At 51.3% G+C, this 13,849-nt stretch overlaps 2 protein-coding genes across 3 annotated transcripts; both read left to right on the top strand.

The window, feature by feature from the left end:
* The first annotated feature begins 20 nt into the window (after window positions 1-20).
* CEP85 (centrosomal protein 85) lies at window positions 21-11,724 on the top strand. Of its 2 annotated transcripts, XM_086863330.1 has the most exons (15): window positions 21-57; window positions 238-466; window positions 1,199-1,270; window positions 1,809-1,949; window positions 3,867-4,576; window positions 5,222-5,355; window positions 6,143-6,260; window positions 6,572-6,757; window positions 7,099-7,251; window positions 7,366-7,520; window positions 7,735-7,855; window positions 8,276-8,326; window positions 8,412-8,519; window positions 9,074-9,302; window positions 9,572-11,724. In XM_086863330.1, the coding sequence occupies exons 3-15, from the start codon at window positions 1,216-1,218 to the stop codon at window positions 9,733-9,735; spliced, it is 2,325 nt and encodes a 774-aa protein (XP_086719456.1). In that variant the 5' UTR covers window positions 21-57; window positions 238-466; window positions 1,199-1,215; the 3' UTR covers window positions 9,736-11,724. The 2 variants fall into 2 exon arrangements, with proteins under 2 accessions (XP_086719456.1, XP_086719455.1); XM_086863329.1 differs by lacking the exon at window positions 238-466.
* Window positions 11,725-12,066: 342 nt separating this feature from the next.
* Window positions 12,067-13,833, top strand: SH3BGRL3 (SH3 domain binding glutamate rich protein like 3). The gene is made up of 3 exons (XM_086863344.1): window positions 12,067-12,179; window positions 12,434-12,601; window positions 12,899-13,833. The coding sequence occupies exons 1-3, from the start codon at window positions 12,132-12,134 to the stop codon at window positions 12,962-12,964; spliced, it is 282 nt and encodes a 93-aa protein (XP_086719470.1). The 5' UTR covers window positions 12,067-12,131; the 3' UTR covers window positions 12,965-13,833.
* Window positions 13,834-13,849: the final 16 nt, after the last annotated feature.

The following is a 13,849-nucleotide window of genomic DNA, read 5'->3' on the forward strand; positions in this document are numbered from 1 at the left end:
TGGAGGTAACGGTCGCGGCGCGCGGGGGTGGCGGGAGAGGCGCGGCGGCGGCGGCAGGTGAGGGACGGACCCGACCCCAGCCCCAAATCCCATCCCCGACCCACACCCAACACGGCACCGCCACCACTGCACCGCCACCGGGCACCGGCAGCGCCACTGCCACACCGCCACCGTGCCCCGAACCCTCCAGCCCTTCCGGGACCGGTCTCTGAGCTCATCCTGGCCTTCCCCCCACAGCCCCTCAGGGATCGGTTCCCGCTTCTCTTCAGGGCCCACAGGACCGACACCCGCTCCTCCGCCTTTTTATCATCCGGTGCTGATGGACGGAGCCCCCACATCCAGGGACCGGCTCCTTAAGGACCGGGACCTCCAGCGCGTCAGAAATTTATCTGAAATTAGCCATATCTGCCTAAATTAACCATAATAAGTACTACATTTATGTAGAAGTGTTTCATTTCTTTGCTGGGTAAAATGCTGTTCCTGGTTCATTATCCTCTTGTATTCCCAATGTTTCTCCTAGGTTGTATATGAATGTTTTCTAGGAATTAATGTCTTTGAGCTCTTTAAATCTGTTTAACAAAAATCTGTAACAGCTGCTAATTGAGGACTGAATATATGTTTGTAGAGGCCTTGAATTTCCACTGTGTAGATGTAAATTGCACTTGCATTATCAAAGACAGGAAATTCACTATCTGAAGTGCTCAGAGAAATAGATAAATTAACCCAAAACTCTGGACAGATAAAGATTGTTATTCATGGCACAGAAAGGCTGCTTTTTGAAGGACTTTTTTCCTCATGTAGTTTCTCAGTGACCTCTACAGAGGGCAGAAATCATCTGGTTGAGAGTTAAGACTTTTGAAGAGAAATTTTTAGTCTTTGTAGACACAGATTCAGCATGCAGGTACTGTGGTGATAGGTAAAAACTCTAAATACCTGCCTTGGGGATAACAGCTGAAAGGTGTTGCTGAATCCCTGGAGAATGGTGCAAACATTAATTCTCCTTACTCAGGCATAAAGAAAACTTTAAAAGTTGTTTTGTTTTTTTTTAAAGAGTTGCTGCAGGGAAAAATCAGATCTTATTGGGAGAAGCAGCTAATTAAATATTAAATGAGCAGCTGCTGTGTGTGTACCCTTTGCTTGGTGAGCGGGAACAGGGTGTGGATTATACTCAAAATAAGATTTTTATTCATTTATCCAGTTCTCTAGATAGATAAGATGGCTGCTCCTGAGAAAGATCCAAACCTGAGGCTCCTGCAGAAGAATCCATCAGGTAAGGACAGTCCTTTCTCCAAAGCCCTGCTGCTGTGGGATCCTGTTTCAGTTTCTCTGAGGAGACACGTGGCCCTCAGAAGATTCTCCACCAGAAGCTTTTTGTTAAAAAAAGGTCTTTTTTCCTATCCTTGCCTGCTTTTTCAGCAATCATTTGATAAGGAATTTCTCCCTTAAGCTGATAGCTGATGAATCTGGGAGAGTTCTTTAGAGTTAATGTAAAAATACCTTTTTAACTTGCCCAGTTTTGCTGTGCTGCTCTTTTTATTCAGGGCACCAGCTGGGTGTAACATGACCAAACTAATCAATGGGAATATAATTTACAGCTTCTGCATTCTGACTTCCTCACCAAGATTGTTTTTCAGTCTCCTGTTGATATCATTTGACTTCCCTGTGCTTCCTGCTATTTCCTTTTGCAAAAGATATTTTTTTAACAGGAACACGGGGAGCGGAACAAGAAGCAGTTTGGTGTTTGGAAGCACTGGTAATTACAAATGGCTTAATTAAAGCATAAATATCCCTGGTTTTTTTCTCTCCAGACCCCAGCAGCTGTCAGAAGAGCAAGTTCTTGGAGGCTGAGTGGAAGAGTGTGAAGCCCCAGAGCCGCCTCAGCCGCTGGCCGAGCGTGGCTGAGAGTGGGGATGGGGGAATTGGCACCTCCTGCTCGGACAGCACCGAAGGTGATGGGCACCACTGGGTCAGAACGTAAAACCTGGAGGGCAAAACCTGTCAGAATGTCTGAAACTATTTAAAATCCAGGTGTCTGGAATGTAACCATGTGAGGAGGGGGCTGGCTGTTTCTCTGAGCTTGGTTATTGTCTTGCTGCAGTGCTTTTAACTGACTAAAAGCCACCTTGGTGACTTGCTGGTTCTTATTGTCCAATGAGAGATTTATCAGCAAGTCTGTTGTGTGATTTTTAAAATATTTTTAAGGAAATAATTTATAGGTGCCTTTGTGCAGAAGCGTTTGGCTCTGCAGTGCTAGAGCTGAGAATTCTGCAGGCTGGCCTTCAGCTGAGGCCCACTCTGAAATTTCTGGTCCCTGCAATCCTTTCCACCTGACTTTTTTATCTTCACTGATTCTTTTTTCAGTAATGAGGGACTTTGTGGCACTCCTTAAAACACTTCACACATCTTTGTGTTCCAGGAAGCCTTTGGAAAGAGCTGTAGATCTCAATAATGTGCCAGTGAAATGGAGGCCCAGGGCTGCCTGTTGGAAGTATTGCTAGAAATATTACACCAGCACGTGTTCAAGTGTTCCATCAGGCCTCTCTCAGGATAATAAAACATCCATTTGGCAGCTGGGGGCAGGGGAGATGATTTTCCTTTGGGAAATGTCCCTTCTGAGCGCTGGTGATGTCACAGGGTGACCTGCAGCCCTGGCTGCTGCTGAGGCACGCTGAGCTCAGTACATTAATCAGAAATGTTGTTGTGAGGACCCTCAGCACACTCAAGGAACTGATTGCAGCACCCCCACGTGAGGTGCTGGTCAGGGAACTCTGGTTCCTGACAGTGACACCAGGGGATAAATTTAGAGGCTGTAAAAGGAAATGGTGCTGTCTCTTCTCTTTGCCAAGGTGAACGTGCTTGCAGCTCCTCAGCGGCATGGTGTTCTCTGGAGTCCCCAGGCACAGCCAAGCAGTGGCTGAGAGATTTTCTGCCCTCACTGCTCATTTTTGATGAAAGGATCAAGTGCCTTTATTGTGACAGTTCTTCTGTAGTGTGATTTTGGTCTTTGCAGAGTGTGATTTGGGCTGTATTCGAATTGTAGTGTTTGTTTATTCATTGTGGCAGTGCTTGGAGGGCACAAACAGGTGGGAGGGTGACTTGTTAGAGCATCACGTGGGGATGGGCCTTTGGCCAAAGCTGTGAGGAAATCAAGTGTTCCTGGGAGAAACCTGGAATTTCTGGGACACAGAACGTCTCAGGACAACGAGTGGGCGCTTCAGTGTTTGCCTTTCTCAGCCCTTGCTGTTGCTGTATTGAAATCTGAGAGTTGCTAAGAATAACCCCGAGTTCCCTGCAGCCAGGTTTGGTGCCCCACTGGCAGGACGGGAGCTCAGCCTCACTTCCTGTGGCCGTAGGTGAGAGCCATTGCTCCAGCTCTAGGACGGGCTCTTGCTGGGGTGTCCTGGAGGAGCTGGAAGGTCAGATCCTCGGGGTCAGCGATGTTGGAGGCTCACCATGGGCTCAGGGAAGGCTCCTCTTAGCTCTGCTCACGCTTGGGAGTCGCTGAGCCGTGGGACAGGCAGAGCAGGATCACGGGCTCAGTGTTCAGCTCAGTAAGTTTCAGCCTTTTTATTCAGTATCAAGGACTTGATTTCTAAACCTAGAGAAAGATAACATTATTGATTCAAGATTATTCTAAAAACAAGGATTAAAAATATGGATTAAGCTTGGATTTTTCCTGTAGGGAAAGGTCAGCAGGTTCCTGAAACTTGTAGTGAGGGGGAACACGGGTGTGCCTGAGTCATGCTGCTGCTTTGGAGGACATGTTCAATGGGAAAGGAACCGGTTTTAAAATCATTTTGGAAAGCTCACTGGAGGATTGTATTTTCAGGACTGTAATTACAATACCCCTCTCCTTCTTCCCCCAGACTTCTGCAATTCCAGTAGCAGTTCCTCATTCCATCCCATCAAAACCCAGGTGACCATTCCAACAGCCCACGTTATGCCTTCCACGCTGGGTGCCTCGCCCTCCAAGCTGTGCCCTGCAGGGGACCAGGGCTGCTCCCAGAGCTCTGCCATGCCAGCCTCTGCCCCTGACCGCCCAGGACTCACCAGGAACGGGGACTTGAACGCCGGGAAGTCCTCTCAGGTGCCACCCAGGGACCTCCTGCGTCTCTACAGGGCTTCGGGGGAGAACGGCTGCGAGCGCTCCTGGCCTCCTGCTGCTGATCACACGAGGACAGAAGACGCCTGGAAGTTTGACACCCCTGCCATCGAGCAGACCCTTAACCAGTCTCTCTTTCTGGACAGTGTGTGCACTGACCCTCTGCACAGGTGCCAGAAGTTCAACCCAAGCTCTGAGGCAGGGAAGGACCATTACAAGGTGCTGCCAGAGAGCAAACAGGCGCCAGGGGCCAACGGAGCCTGCGAGCCCCGGGACGGGACGTGGCCCAGCGGGAGCAGGCTGATGCCAGCGGGACTCCAGGCCAACAATTTCTATTCAAAACCTGTAGTAGCTCCCCCAGCCCGAGCGTGGGTGCAGGAGGGCTGCACACTGCACCCCCACCAGGGAGTCTGTGAGCTCAGTGCCTGGAAACAGCAGCTGGACAAAGTGAGGCTGCAGGTGGAGCAGATGCAGGTAGGCAGCTGTGACTGTGTGAATTGGAAACCCTTCCTGTCTCTTTAGTCAGGAATTGTTGTTCCAGACTAAGGAGCTGGGAGGAAAATGTTTCATGCTTCTCCCTGAGTGACACCAAAAGTCTCCTAATGGTCTGTTTTTACAGCTTGTGGTGTCACAGGTATCATTTGACACGCTGTGTGTGCAGAGCAGCCCTGGATTGAGTTACAGGGCTGCAGCAGCTGCCAGATCAAGAGCTGAAATACCCTGTCTGATAGAAACTGTGAAGAAAAAGCATGCTAAGAGGTTTTAAACAGTGTCTAGAATAGCTTTCTTCTGTATCGAGGGTTAAGACAGACTTTTTTGAGAAAATACATGAAACTAACTGCAGTTCATTAGGTGGAAACAGTTTGTTTACCACTTCCCACCAGCTGTACCCTAATGGAGACAAATTGTTTCCAGCAAGCTAGCACAGTGATCTAAAATTATTTGTTAATCTCCAGTTGTGCTTGGGCAAAGTTTCTTGTTCTTGGACATCAACAGAGACTGAAATAGCCATGCCCTGGCATGCAGATGAGCACACAGTGTGCAAAATAGCTCCAGCAGTGTTGCAATTACCCCTGTGGGGCACAAACCTCTCCCTCCTTGTTTTGTCTCCTCTTGCAGTTACAAAATGGAGGCACCTGCCCCCATTCCTCCTTGTATTCCCCATCCCTGCCTGCACCTGACCCAGCTCAGTGGATCAATATCCTCAACTCCAATGAAAACCTGCTCAAGGAGAAAGAGCTCCTCATCGACAGGTGAGGCTTTATGTGGTTTAAAGACTCCAGTCCAATTCCATTTGGAAAGGAAAGGTTTGGAAAGTGCCAAGAAGGGCTCATTTCTCAGAGTTCCTTGTGTCCAGTTGATCTTGTTTTGTTGCAAACAACAATATAAACACCTTAAGAGAACAACCTGAGCTCTTCTCTCCTTGGAATAAGGACAGTGATCCTGAAGGGCTCAAATAAATTAATTTTAGTTACGGTTTTCTGTGTTTTTTAACAGATAAAGATTTCTGTTCACGTCATGATTATCTGGGATGACAAAATAACTGCCTCTTCTGCTTAAGGACTCTGGGAGCTCTTTGAGGCCTTTATTTTAAATTTGGTTTTTGTGACTTTGGGCTGGCAAACAACACTTCTCTCACCGAAGACTAGTGGTGCACAAGGTTTTTGAAAAAGTCCTAATGGAAAGTACTTTCAGCATCTGGACTGTAGATACTTTTTCTTCTTTACTTTGAGTCACCTGTTCATTTCACTCCTAAGCTCCAGAGTCAAGCAGGATCCTCCAAAACATGCAAGGCTTGTGTGTTTTATCTGTAATCATGGTTGGGGGGAGTGTTTTGAAGGGAGGAAAGGGAAAAGAAGAGTCAGTAAGAATTGTAAAAAAGGTCAAAGTGTTATTTCTGTGCAGATGAGCTCTGAGTTGCAGAGTTTCTGCCTTGCTTGTCACTGTGTGGAGCAGCAGTGCTGTGGTGGTGGTGGCACTGTTTGTTTTGTGTTGCTGCTCTCTGTGTTTGAGAAGAGTGAATTGCCTGTTTTGTTCCAGACAAAGGCAGCACATTTCCCAGCTGGAGCAGAAGGTCCGGGAGAGCGAACTGCAGGTTCACAGTGCCTTGCTGGGCTGCCCAGCCACCTATGGAGACGTCTACATGCTGAGGATGCAGGTACAGCAGGTGTCAGTGAGAAATATGTGCTGAATCCAATGGCCCTGCCACTGCTGCTGAGGTGTTTGCTGAGCAGGACTGTGCACAGTCAAACTAGAAATTACCCTTTGTGTGTTACCAGCACCTCTGTGCCCCATGAGGTTTCCAGCCCTTTGGTTTGGTTAAAGCTGTGCTGCTGATGCCAACACCTGGTGTTGTTTCAGAGTGTGTCAGATGGGCTGAGGGATGTTTGGCAGTTGGGAGGACACAGCCCTGGCACTGCTGAGGGCCACTTTGTACCCCACCAAATTCAGGGGCTTCTCTGCCTGCAGGAGCTGCAGAGGGAGAACACCTTCCTCCGAGCACAGTTCACAGAGAAAACAGAGTCCCTCAGCAAGGAGAACATTGAGCTGGAGAGGAAGCTGGCTGCTGCAGAGGTGGATGTGAAGCTGGTCCGGGAGTCACTGAAGGAAACGGTGCAGAAACACGCAGAGGAGTTAAAGAAGCAGGAAGAAAGGGTATGATCCTGTTGCTGTAGAGATGGGAAGATGTGTTTTCTTGTCAGTGTAGTGCTGAGGTGGTGAAACTTCTCTGTGGCAGTTTGTAATTGCAGGTGTTTTCTCATCTCATTGTAGACTATGGTTTACAAGCAAAAGCCTTTCCTCCTGCAGTTACAAACATTTCAGTGCCTCCTCTTTTAACCAAAAAAAATGCCTGTCTTTAGCTAAATAAACAAAAATGGGTTAAGGGGATCTTGTATTTTAGCACAGTGCAAAAAGCTAAATGAGTGGGCTTACAGAAGACTGAAGAATAAATAAGAAATTTAATAAACTAAATTTGTCTGTAACTGTCCCTGCAGGTAAAGGGAAGAGACAAACACATTAATAACCTTAAAAAGAAATGCCAGAAGGAATCTGAACAAAACAAAGAGAGGCAGCAAAGAATCGAGACCCTGGAACGATACCTGGCTGATCTTCCAACTCTTGAGGACCACCAGAAACAGAGTCAGAAGGTAAAACTTCCTCTGAGTTGCAATGGTGGCTCTTCACATACTTGTTTAACTTTTCTGTAGTTATATTTACTCCTCTTTTTTACATTTACTCCTCTTACATTTACTCCTCTGCAGCTGAAGGAATCTGAACTGAAGACTACTGCCCTGCAGGAAACAGTGCTGGCACTGGAATCAGAGCTTGGAGATGTCCAGGCTGCTTTCAGGGAGCAAGAGCTGCAGCTGGAAACCCAAAAACACAAAGAGATGGAGCTTCTGTCCACTGTGCGCAGGTAGGAATCGGGAATCGGCCTCACCTTGGCACTGCAGGAGTTGCTGCACGTGGAAGGTGATGCACAGCCCTTGGTGGGCTGGGGTGCAAACAGGGCAATAATGACATTTGATATGAAATTAATTTCACTCCTCATATTGTTTCCCTCCTTAAGGTAAGGGAGAGATTGTAAATAAAACTGGTTTTTTCCCTCCATGATGTTCTGCTTATTGCAGCTTGCAGGACAAGTTGCAGCAGCATGCAAAGAATGCAGAGAGAGGACCCCCTTCTCAGGATGGAGAGAGGCAGAAATTGGAACATGACTCTCTGAAGAAGGAGTGTGACTGCCTCAGGAAGGTAAGGGGCTGTCCCAGTCAGGAATCACACATTTTCCCACTGAGTCACAGCAGGCACTCAGATGAAATCAGGGACTTTTAAAGACACTGAAGCAGCAGTTCCTGGAATTCCAGACTGCAGGGTTCTAAAAGCTGTTCTTGTTGTGATAACCACACACTTCTCCAGTAATGCTGGGGAGAAGCTGCAGAATGCAGAAGAGGGGAGAGGAAAACCACAAGACTACAATATCTCTGGTCTGTTTTTAGCTGATAAATCTAATAGTGCCTTTTATCCACGTCCACTCCTAAGAGCATCTATGATTAGAGCAGTTAATGGACAGGAAAGAGAAAGAGAGCAGATGGCTGTCTTACTGAAGGAGAATTCCTGGTGGTATTACTGGATTTGTGAGGCCAGTTCTGATGCCTCTGCTTTTAATTCCAGATTGTGGACAAAAAGCAGAAGAAGATGGAGCAGTTGTCCTTGCAAGTCAAGGTGAGAAGTGACAGGGAGGGACCCAAGACTTGAGAATATGCCATGAAATGAGTTAAACTTACTGTGTTCCCATGGTCTGTTCCAGAACCTGGAAGAACAGGTGGCCCAGGAAGAGGGGACAAGCCAAGCTCTGAAGGAGGAGGCGATGAGAAGGGAAAACGCTCTGCAGCAGCTCCGGGCTGCCGTGAAAGAGGTCAGCGGGTGTTTGGAGTGCCTGGGTGTAGCACTGAATGGACACTGGATTGTCTTTTAGCAAGGCCCTGAATAGTTTCATTTTTAATTCTAATTAGAATAGAATTAGTCAGCAGCTCAATCTCTCCTGCTTCCTGCTGGTCAGTTGTCCTGTCAGGGCTGTGAAAGGAGCTGGAAAAGCTCCTGATGGAAGGCAGGAGGAGCAGGTTGTGCCTCGGGAACTTGATGGGGATGGGCTGGAGGAGGCCGAGCTTGCCAGCTGGGGGCAGCAGAACGGGAGTCCAAGCACAGCCTCGGCTCTGAAGGCAGGGCACGGCCACTGCCAGGTTGCACAACCTCCTGGAAGCTTTTACTGCGTTGGCCTGGGCAGGGACAGGGCAGTTTGGTGCGGCACTTCCCCTTTGATCCAGACCCTGTGTGGGAGTGACACTGGCTCCTCTGACCACAGCCTGGAGGGCTGGAGCAAACCAGCTCCTGCCCTCAGTGTTCCCATCACAGAGCAGGTGCATCAGGTGTGGCAGTGCTGCCCCTGACGTGCCGTGTCCGTGTGTCCAGCTGTCCGTGCAGAACCAGGACCTGATCGAGAAGAACCTGACGCTGCAGGAGCAGCTCCGGCAGGCCCAGCTGACGGCCCAGCCCCTGCCTGCTGACACAGCCCACCTGGCCCAGGAGCTGCACGGGGAGCTGGCCAGCTGCCTGCAGGATTTACAGTCTGTCTACAGCATTGTCACCCAGAGGGCTCAGGGCAAGGACCCCAACCTCTCTCTGCTCCTGGGCATTCACTGTAAGTACAGAGCGACAGCAGAACAAACCCTTCCGTTCCCGTGCTGTGGCAGAATGAAATAACTCACACAGAGCATGGAAAGTTCTCCTCTTTCTGGGCTTCTGAACACTTTCTGTGGTTGGCTTGCTTCAAAGGTGCATGTTGTAATAACTGAATGTTAAGTAGAACCTCTTTTGCAAATGTGAGTTGGTTTTTCTGGCTGACTTGCAAATGTGTGTGAACCTTGCTGAGAAGTGCATGTGAGGAAACTCCCTTCTCTGACCCCACAGCTGTGCAGTACCCTGTGAAGGAGAAGGATGACCTGCTGAGCCCTGATGGACTGGCCAAGAAACTGGTGGAGGTAAAACAGCTTCACAAAGAGGTGGAGGACTTGAGGACTGCGATATCTGACAGATACGCTCAGGACATGGGAGACAACTGCATCACCCAGTAAAGAACACTCCCAAAGTAAGACAGGGAATGAAGACTTGAAACTCTCAGGAGTCTTGTGCTCCTACAACCCTAAACCTATTCAGCACTTTACCATCCCTCTGCTCAGGTACAGGATGTGTGACCTGCCTGATCTGTGAGGAATCAGGAGGTTTGGCAGGAGTGTTCAGCTGCTGACTGGCTAACTGGGATAATTCAGGGCTTTGGTGTCAGGCTTTGCAGTAGCTTTGATCTTGTGGAATCTGTTTTATGCTGTGTTTGCTGGAGCTGCTGTGGTCTCTGATGCTGGGAGATGAATTCTGACTTGCCTTCCAGGCATGTCAAATGCTGAACATGCAAATGTGACGGTTAAAATCACGGCTAAAAGGGAAATGCATGCCCTGGTCTTGCTGATAGCCTCCCTGTGCAGGTCCTGTGTGACCAGAGGGTTATCAGAGTGTTTGTGGGCTATCTGGATTCCACAGGCAGGCAGGTGTGCCAGTTACACTCCTGGCATTTACATCGAGGTGCTACTGCCTTGGATTGATGGAGCAGGACCTGCTTTCATCAGGTAAATGCAACCAGTGTCTTTCAGCAGCCAGCATGAGTTGAGGAATAAAGCAACACTAAAAGACTCTGAAACCCTCCCCCCTGGGCACTGTTACCCCAGAAGCCTTAAGCTTTTTGTCCCCCTGAAGCAGCACTGGGAGTAGTGGGCTGTGATTCAGACTGCAGAGGAAGTGGATTGATGCTCAGGTGCCTTAATGAGCTGGAAGAACCCTCTGCCCCCACTCTGCTCTGTGCCCGAGGCATCCACTGGCGGGTGAGGAGCTGCTCTTCCCTCTCACAGCCTTTTAGAGCCATCACAAACAATCCTGGGGAGCTCCAAGTGTCTGTGGCCCCTGCCAGAGCCTCTGTGCCCCTGGGGACACATCTCTGCTTTACTGGGAGAAAGCCATACTGGTCCCAATGAGGGAGCTCTTCCTGCAAGGCAGTGGCCACTTGGGCTTTGTCACAGCCCTGTCCCTCCTTCCCTGCTCCTCTGCAAGTAATGGGATTTCTAAATCCCATCGTGGGATCAGTTTCACTGCACCACAACCCTCCCTAACCTCAGTTACAGCTTTACAGTACAGAGTCCGAGGGTGGAACTTTAGTTTTCATCTTGAGAGCAAGATACCAAGTTATGAGAGGGGGAAAAATCCTGCTGACATTTGTGTTGTTTGGCTGCTCTTGGTTCATGTTGGGGCTGCGAGCCCTGGGTTTGGCAGAAATGTTTTTGTTATTCCTTTGTGTTAAAATTTTAAGACCAAATCTGTTTTGTTCTTAGTGTTTGGCCACCATGGGGAATGGTGACAAGGAACTGGGTTGGTTTGTCCCTCACGAGGAGCAGTGTGTGCCTGGCAGTGTCTGTCTGTCTGTCTGTCCGTCCTGCTCTCCCTGGGTGTTGTTGTGTTCCTGGCTGTGTCTGTCCCTGGGCTGCTGGTGCTCTGGACTGAGCAAAACACATTTCCAGGGTTATTTGTGATGCTGTTTGTCCTGAGTGCCGGGAGCTCTGCTGGCTCCTGCAGGTTCTTCGGGGGTTTGGGCACCATCTCTTCCTCCCGTTTGCTGTGGAGGTGCAAGATCTCCTCCATGGGTGCTGTGAGGGGACAGGTTTGCCCTCTGCCCCTGCAGAGGTGGTTCTGAGATGAGATTTTTTGTGGCTGGAACCACCTCAGCTGTTGCCCAGGTCCCGTGTCCCCTCCATGGGCACATTTCCTCTCCTCACCTTGCACAGCGGAGCCCCTCTGGCCCAGAGGGTGATCCCATGTGCCCTTTGCTGCTGCTGCAGGGGAAATCTTGGGCCCTTTGCTGCAGAACCCACGGGGACAGGACACTGTCCCCTCCCTGTCCCCCCTTCCTCGTGCCTCGCATGTCCCCCCGCTCCCTGGGCTCTGTGTCTTTGTGCCAGCCTCTGTCTCACCGCTTGTTTGTACCGAGGATTTGGAGAATCAAATAAAGCTGCTCTGACCCACTCGTGCGAGGCCGTCCTGCCTGGGGAGGGGCTGGGGCCGGTGGCTGTCCGGGTAGGTGGCTCCCGGTACCGGTGTCTCCCGGTGCCGCCGGGGCGGTGGCTCCCGGGGCCGGTGGCTCCCGGGGCCGGTGGCTCCCGGGGCCGGTGGCTCCCGGTGCCGCCGGGGCGGTGGCTCCCGGTGCCGGTGGCTCCCGGTGCTGCCGGGGCGGTGGCTCCCGGTGCCGGTGGCTCCCGGTGCCGGTGGCTCCCGGGGCCGGCCCCGCCGAGGCCGCATGCCCGGGCCCGCCGGCCCCATTGGCCCCTGCAGTCACATGCCGGGCGGCGGCGGGGCTGCCGCTCCTCCCTCCATCCCTCCGAGCCTCCCTCCCCCGGCCGGGCTGAGCGCTGGGAGCGGCCGCGATCGCACCATGAGCACCCTCAAGGTCTACAGCACCTCGGTGACCGGCTCCCGGGAGGTGAGCGCCGGCGGGCAGGGCTGCGGGCTGCGGGGCCCCTCTTCCCGTGGGTGGCTATCTCTCTTCCCGTGGGGAAGCCAAACCCCCCCGGGCCCATCCTCGGTCCCCATCTGTCCCCAAACGCACCCCTCCGTGCTGGGTGTGCCCCCCGCGCTGCCGTGGGTGCAGAGCTGAGCCTGGCTGGCACGCTGGGTGTGTTCCCTTCGGGCTCCTCTCCATCTCCCCGTAACCTGCCTTTCCCACCCGGCTTCCAGATCAAATCCCAACAGAGCGAAGTAACCCGAATCCTTGATGGGAAGAACATCAAGTACGAGCTGGTGGATATCTCCCAGGACAACGCTCTGCGGGAGGAGATGAGGGCGAAGGCAGGCAACCCCAAAGCCATCCCACCCCAGATCGTCAACGGGGACCAGTACTGCGGGGTGAGGCTTCACGCCAGGCTCGGCACCCTGGGGCTGGGTGGTGGGTGATGTCCTGTCCTTGCCTTTGCTACAGATGTTCGAGATGCCTTGCAAGTTATTTCTTGTGAGGTGCAGGGACCAGGTGCTGCCAGGATTCACCGTTTGCCTTGGGAAAAGGGGAGCGCAGGCTTTGGGTGGCAGTGGGGCTTTGTCCTGTCATCCTTGGCACAACCAGCTGGTGCCTGGCTGTGACCAGTTTGTGCCGTGGGCTCGGGGACCCTCCTGCCTCGTGAGTGACCGTGTGGTGTTTCCCCGTAGGATTACGAGCTCTTTGTGGAAGCAGTGGAGCAAAACACTCTGCAGGAGTTCCTGAAGTTGGCCTGAGCCCTGCTTCCCCTCCCATCCTGGACTCTACCTGCATTCCTGAGCGCCCTCATCTCCGACCACCTTCACCTCCAGGTTGTCAGCGCTGTCCTGGCACCGCCACTCATATCCCAGCACAGGGAAAAAAACCACGACCAAAACTCCTCATTGCAGCTGCCTCCAACTCCCTCCTGCCTCACCCCGGTATCATCTCAGAGGGATCCAAAGAAAGTGTGATGCTCGCTGCGCTTGGCCTGTGAGCAGAGCTGGGCCTGGCTCACGGCAGCTTCCAGTGCCTCTGTAAACAGCAAAGCCTCCGGGGCTGTGCGAGGTGCCCCTGGCCCTCAGCCCCCTCCTCTGCCTCGGGAGGGAAGGGCTTAGGGCTGCAGGGTACTTCCCACTTCTCCCAGTTGCTGTTAAAATTGTAAATTCTGCTGCCTCACTTCCTTATTTCTTCCTCTTTTTTTTTCCCCCTTCTTCATCTCAACTGCAGAGATTATGGCAACTAAGTAAAGGGGTTTGGGTTTGGTTTTTTTTTGTTTTGTTCTGTTTTTTGTTTGTCTTAATTTAATGCAAAAATACTGCACAGAATTGGGGGTCTGAGTGCCCACCACGGTGGAGCTGGGAGCGAAGGCTGCCTGGGGAATGGGTGGGGCTGGAAGTGGGATCTGTGCTGCTCTGGCCTCCCTCCACCCTGGCTGGGCTCCCTTGTGAGCGTTAATGGCTCAGGGCTGCCCCAGAACAGCTGATGGCTCCAGCTGTCCGATCTTTCCTCTTTGAGTTGGCTTTTTTGCAATCCTGGACCAAGTGCATTTTGTTTTCCTGCCAAAAAGCAAGTTTATAACCAGTGTTGTCTTCCGAGATGCTATTAAATGTTACTGTACCTTTCACAGCGCTACTCCTGCG

This window comes from Cyanistes caeruleus, chromosome 26 (genome assembly GCF_971803275.1).
Source record: "Cyanistes caeruleus chromosome 26, bCyaCae1.hap1.1, whole genome shotgun sequence".
Taxonomy (NCBI): Eukaryota; Metazoa; Chordata; class Aves; order Passeriformes; family Paridae; genus Cyanistes; species Cyanistes caeruleus.

Coding starts and splice junctions, on each gene's coding strand:
- CEP85 (XM_086863330.1), top strand. CDS start 1,216: ATGGCTGCTCCTGAGAAAGATCCAAACCTGAGGCTCCTGCAGAAGAAT. Junction 5,356..6,142: donor AAAGAGCTCCTCATCGACAG/GTGAGGCTTTAT, acceptor GTTTTGTTCCAG/ACAAAGGCAGCACATTTCCC. Junction 7,856..8,275: donor AGTGTGACTGCCTCAGGAAG/GTAAGGGGCTGT, acceptor TTTTAATTCCAG/ATTGTGGACAAAAAGCAGAA.
- SH3BGRL3 (XM_086863344.1), top strand. CDS start 12,132: ATGAGCACCCTCAAGGTCTACAGCACCTCGGTGACCGGCTCCCGGGAG. Junction 12,180..12,433: donor CGGTGACCGGCTCCCGGGAG/GTGAGCGCCGGC, acceptor CCCGGCTTCCAG/ATCAAATCCCAACAGAGCGA. Junction 12,602..12,898: donor ACGGGGACCAGTACTGCGGG/GTGAGGCTTCAC, acceptor GTTTCCCCGTAG/GATTACGAGCTCTTTGTGGA.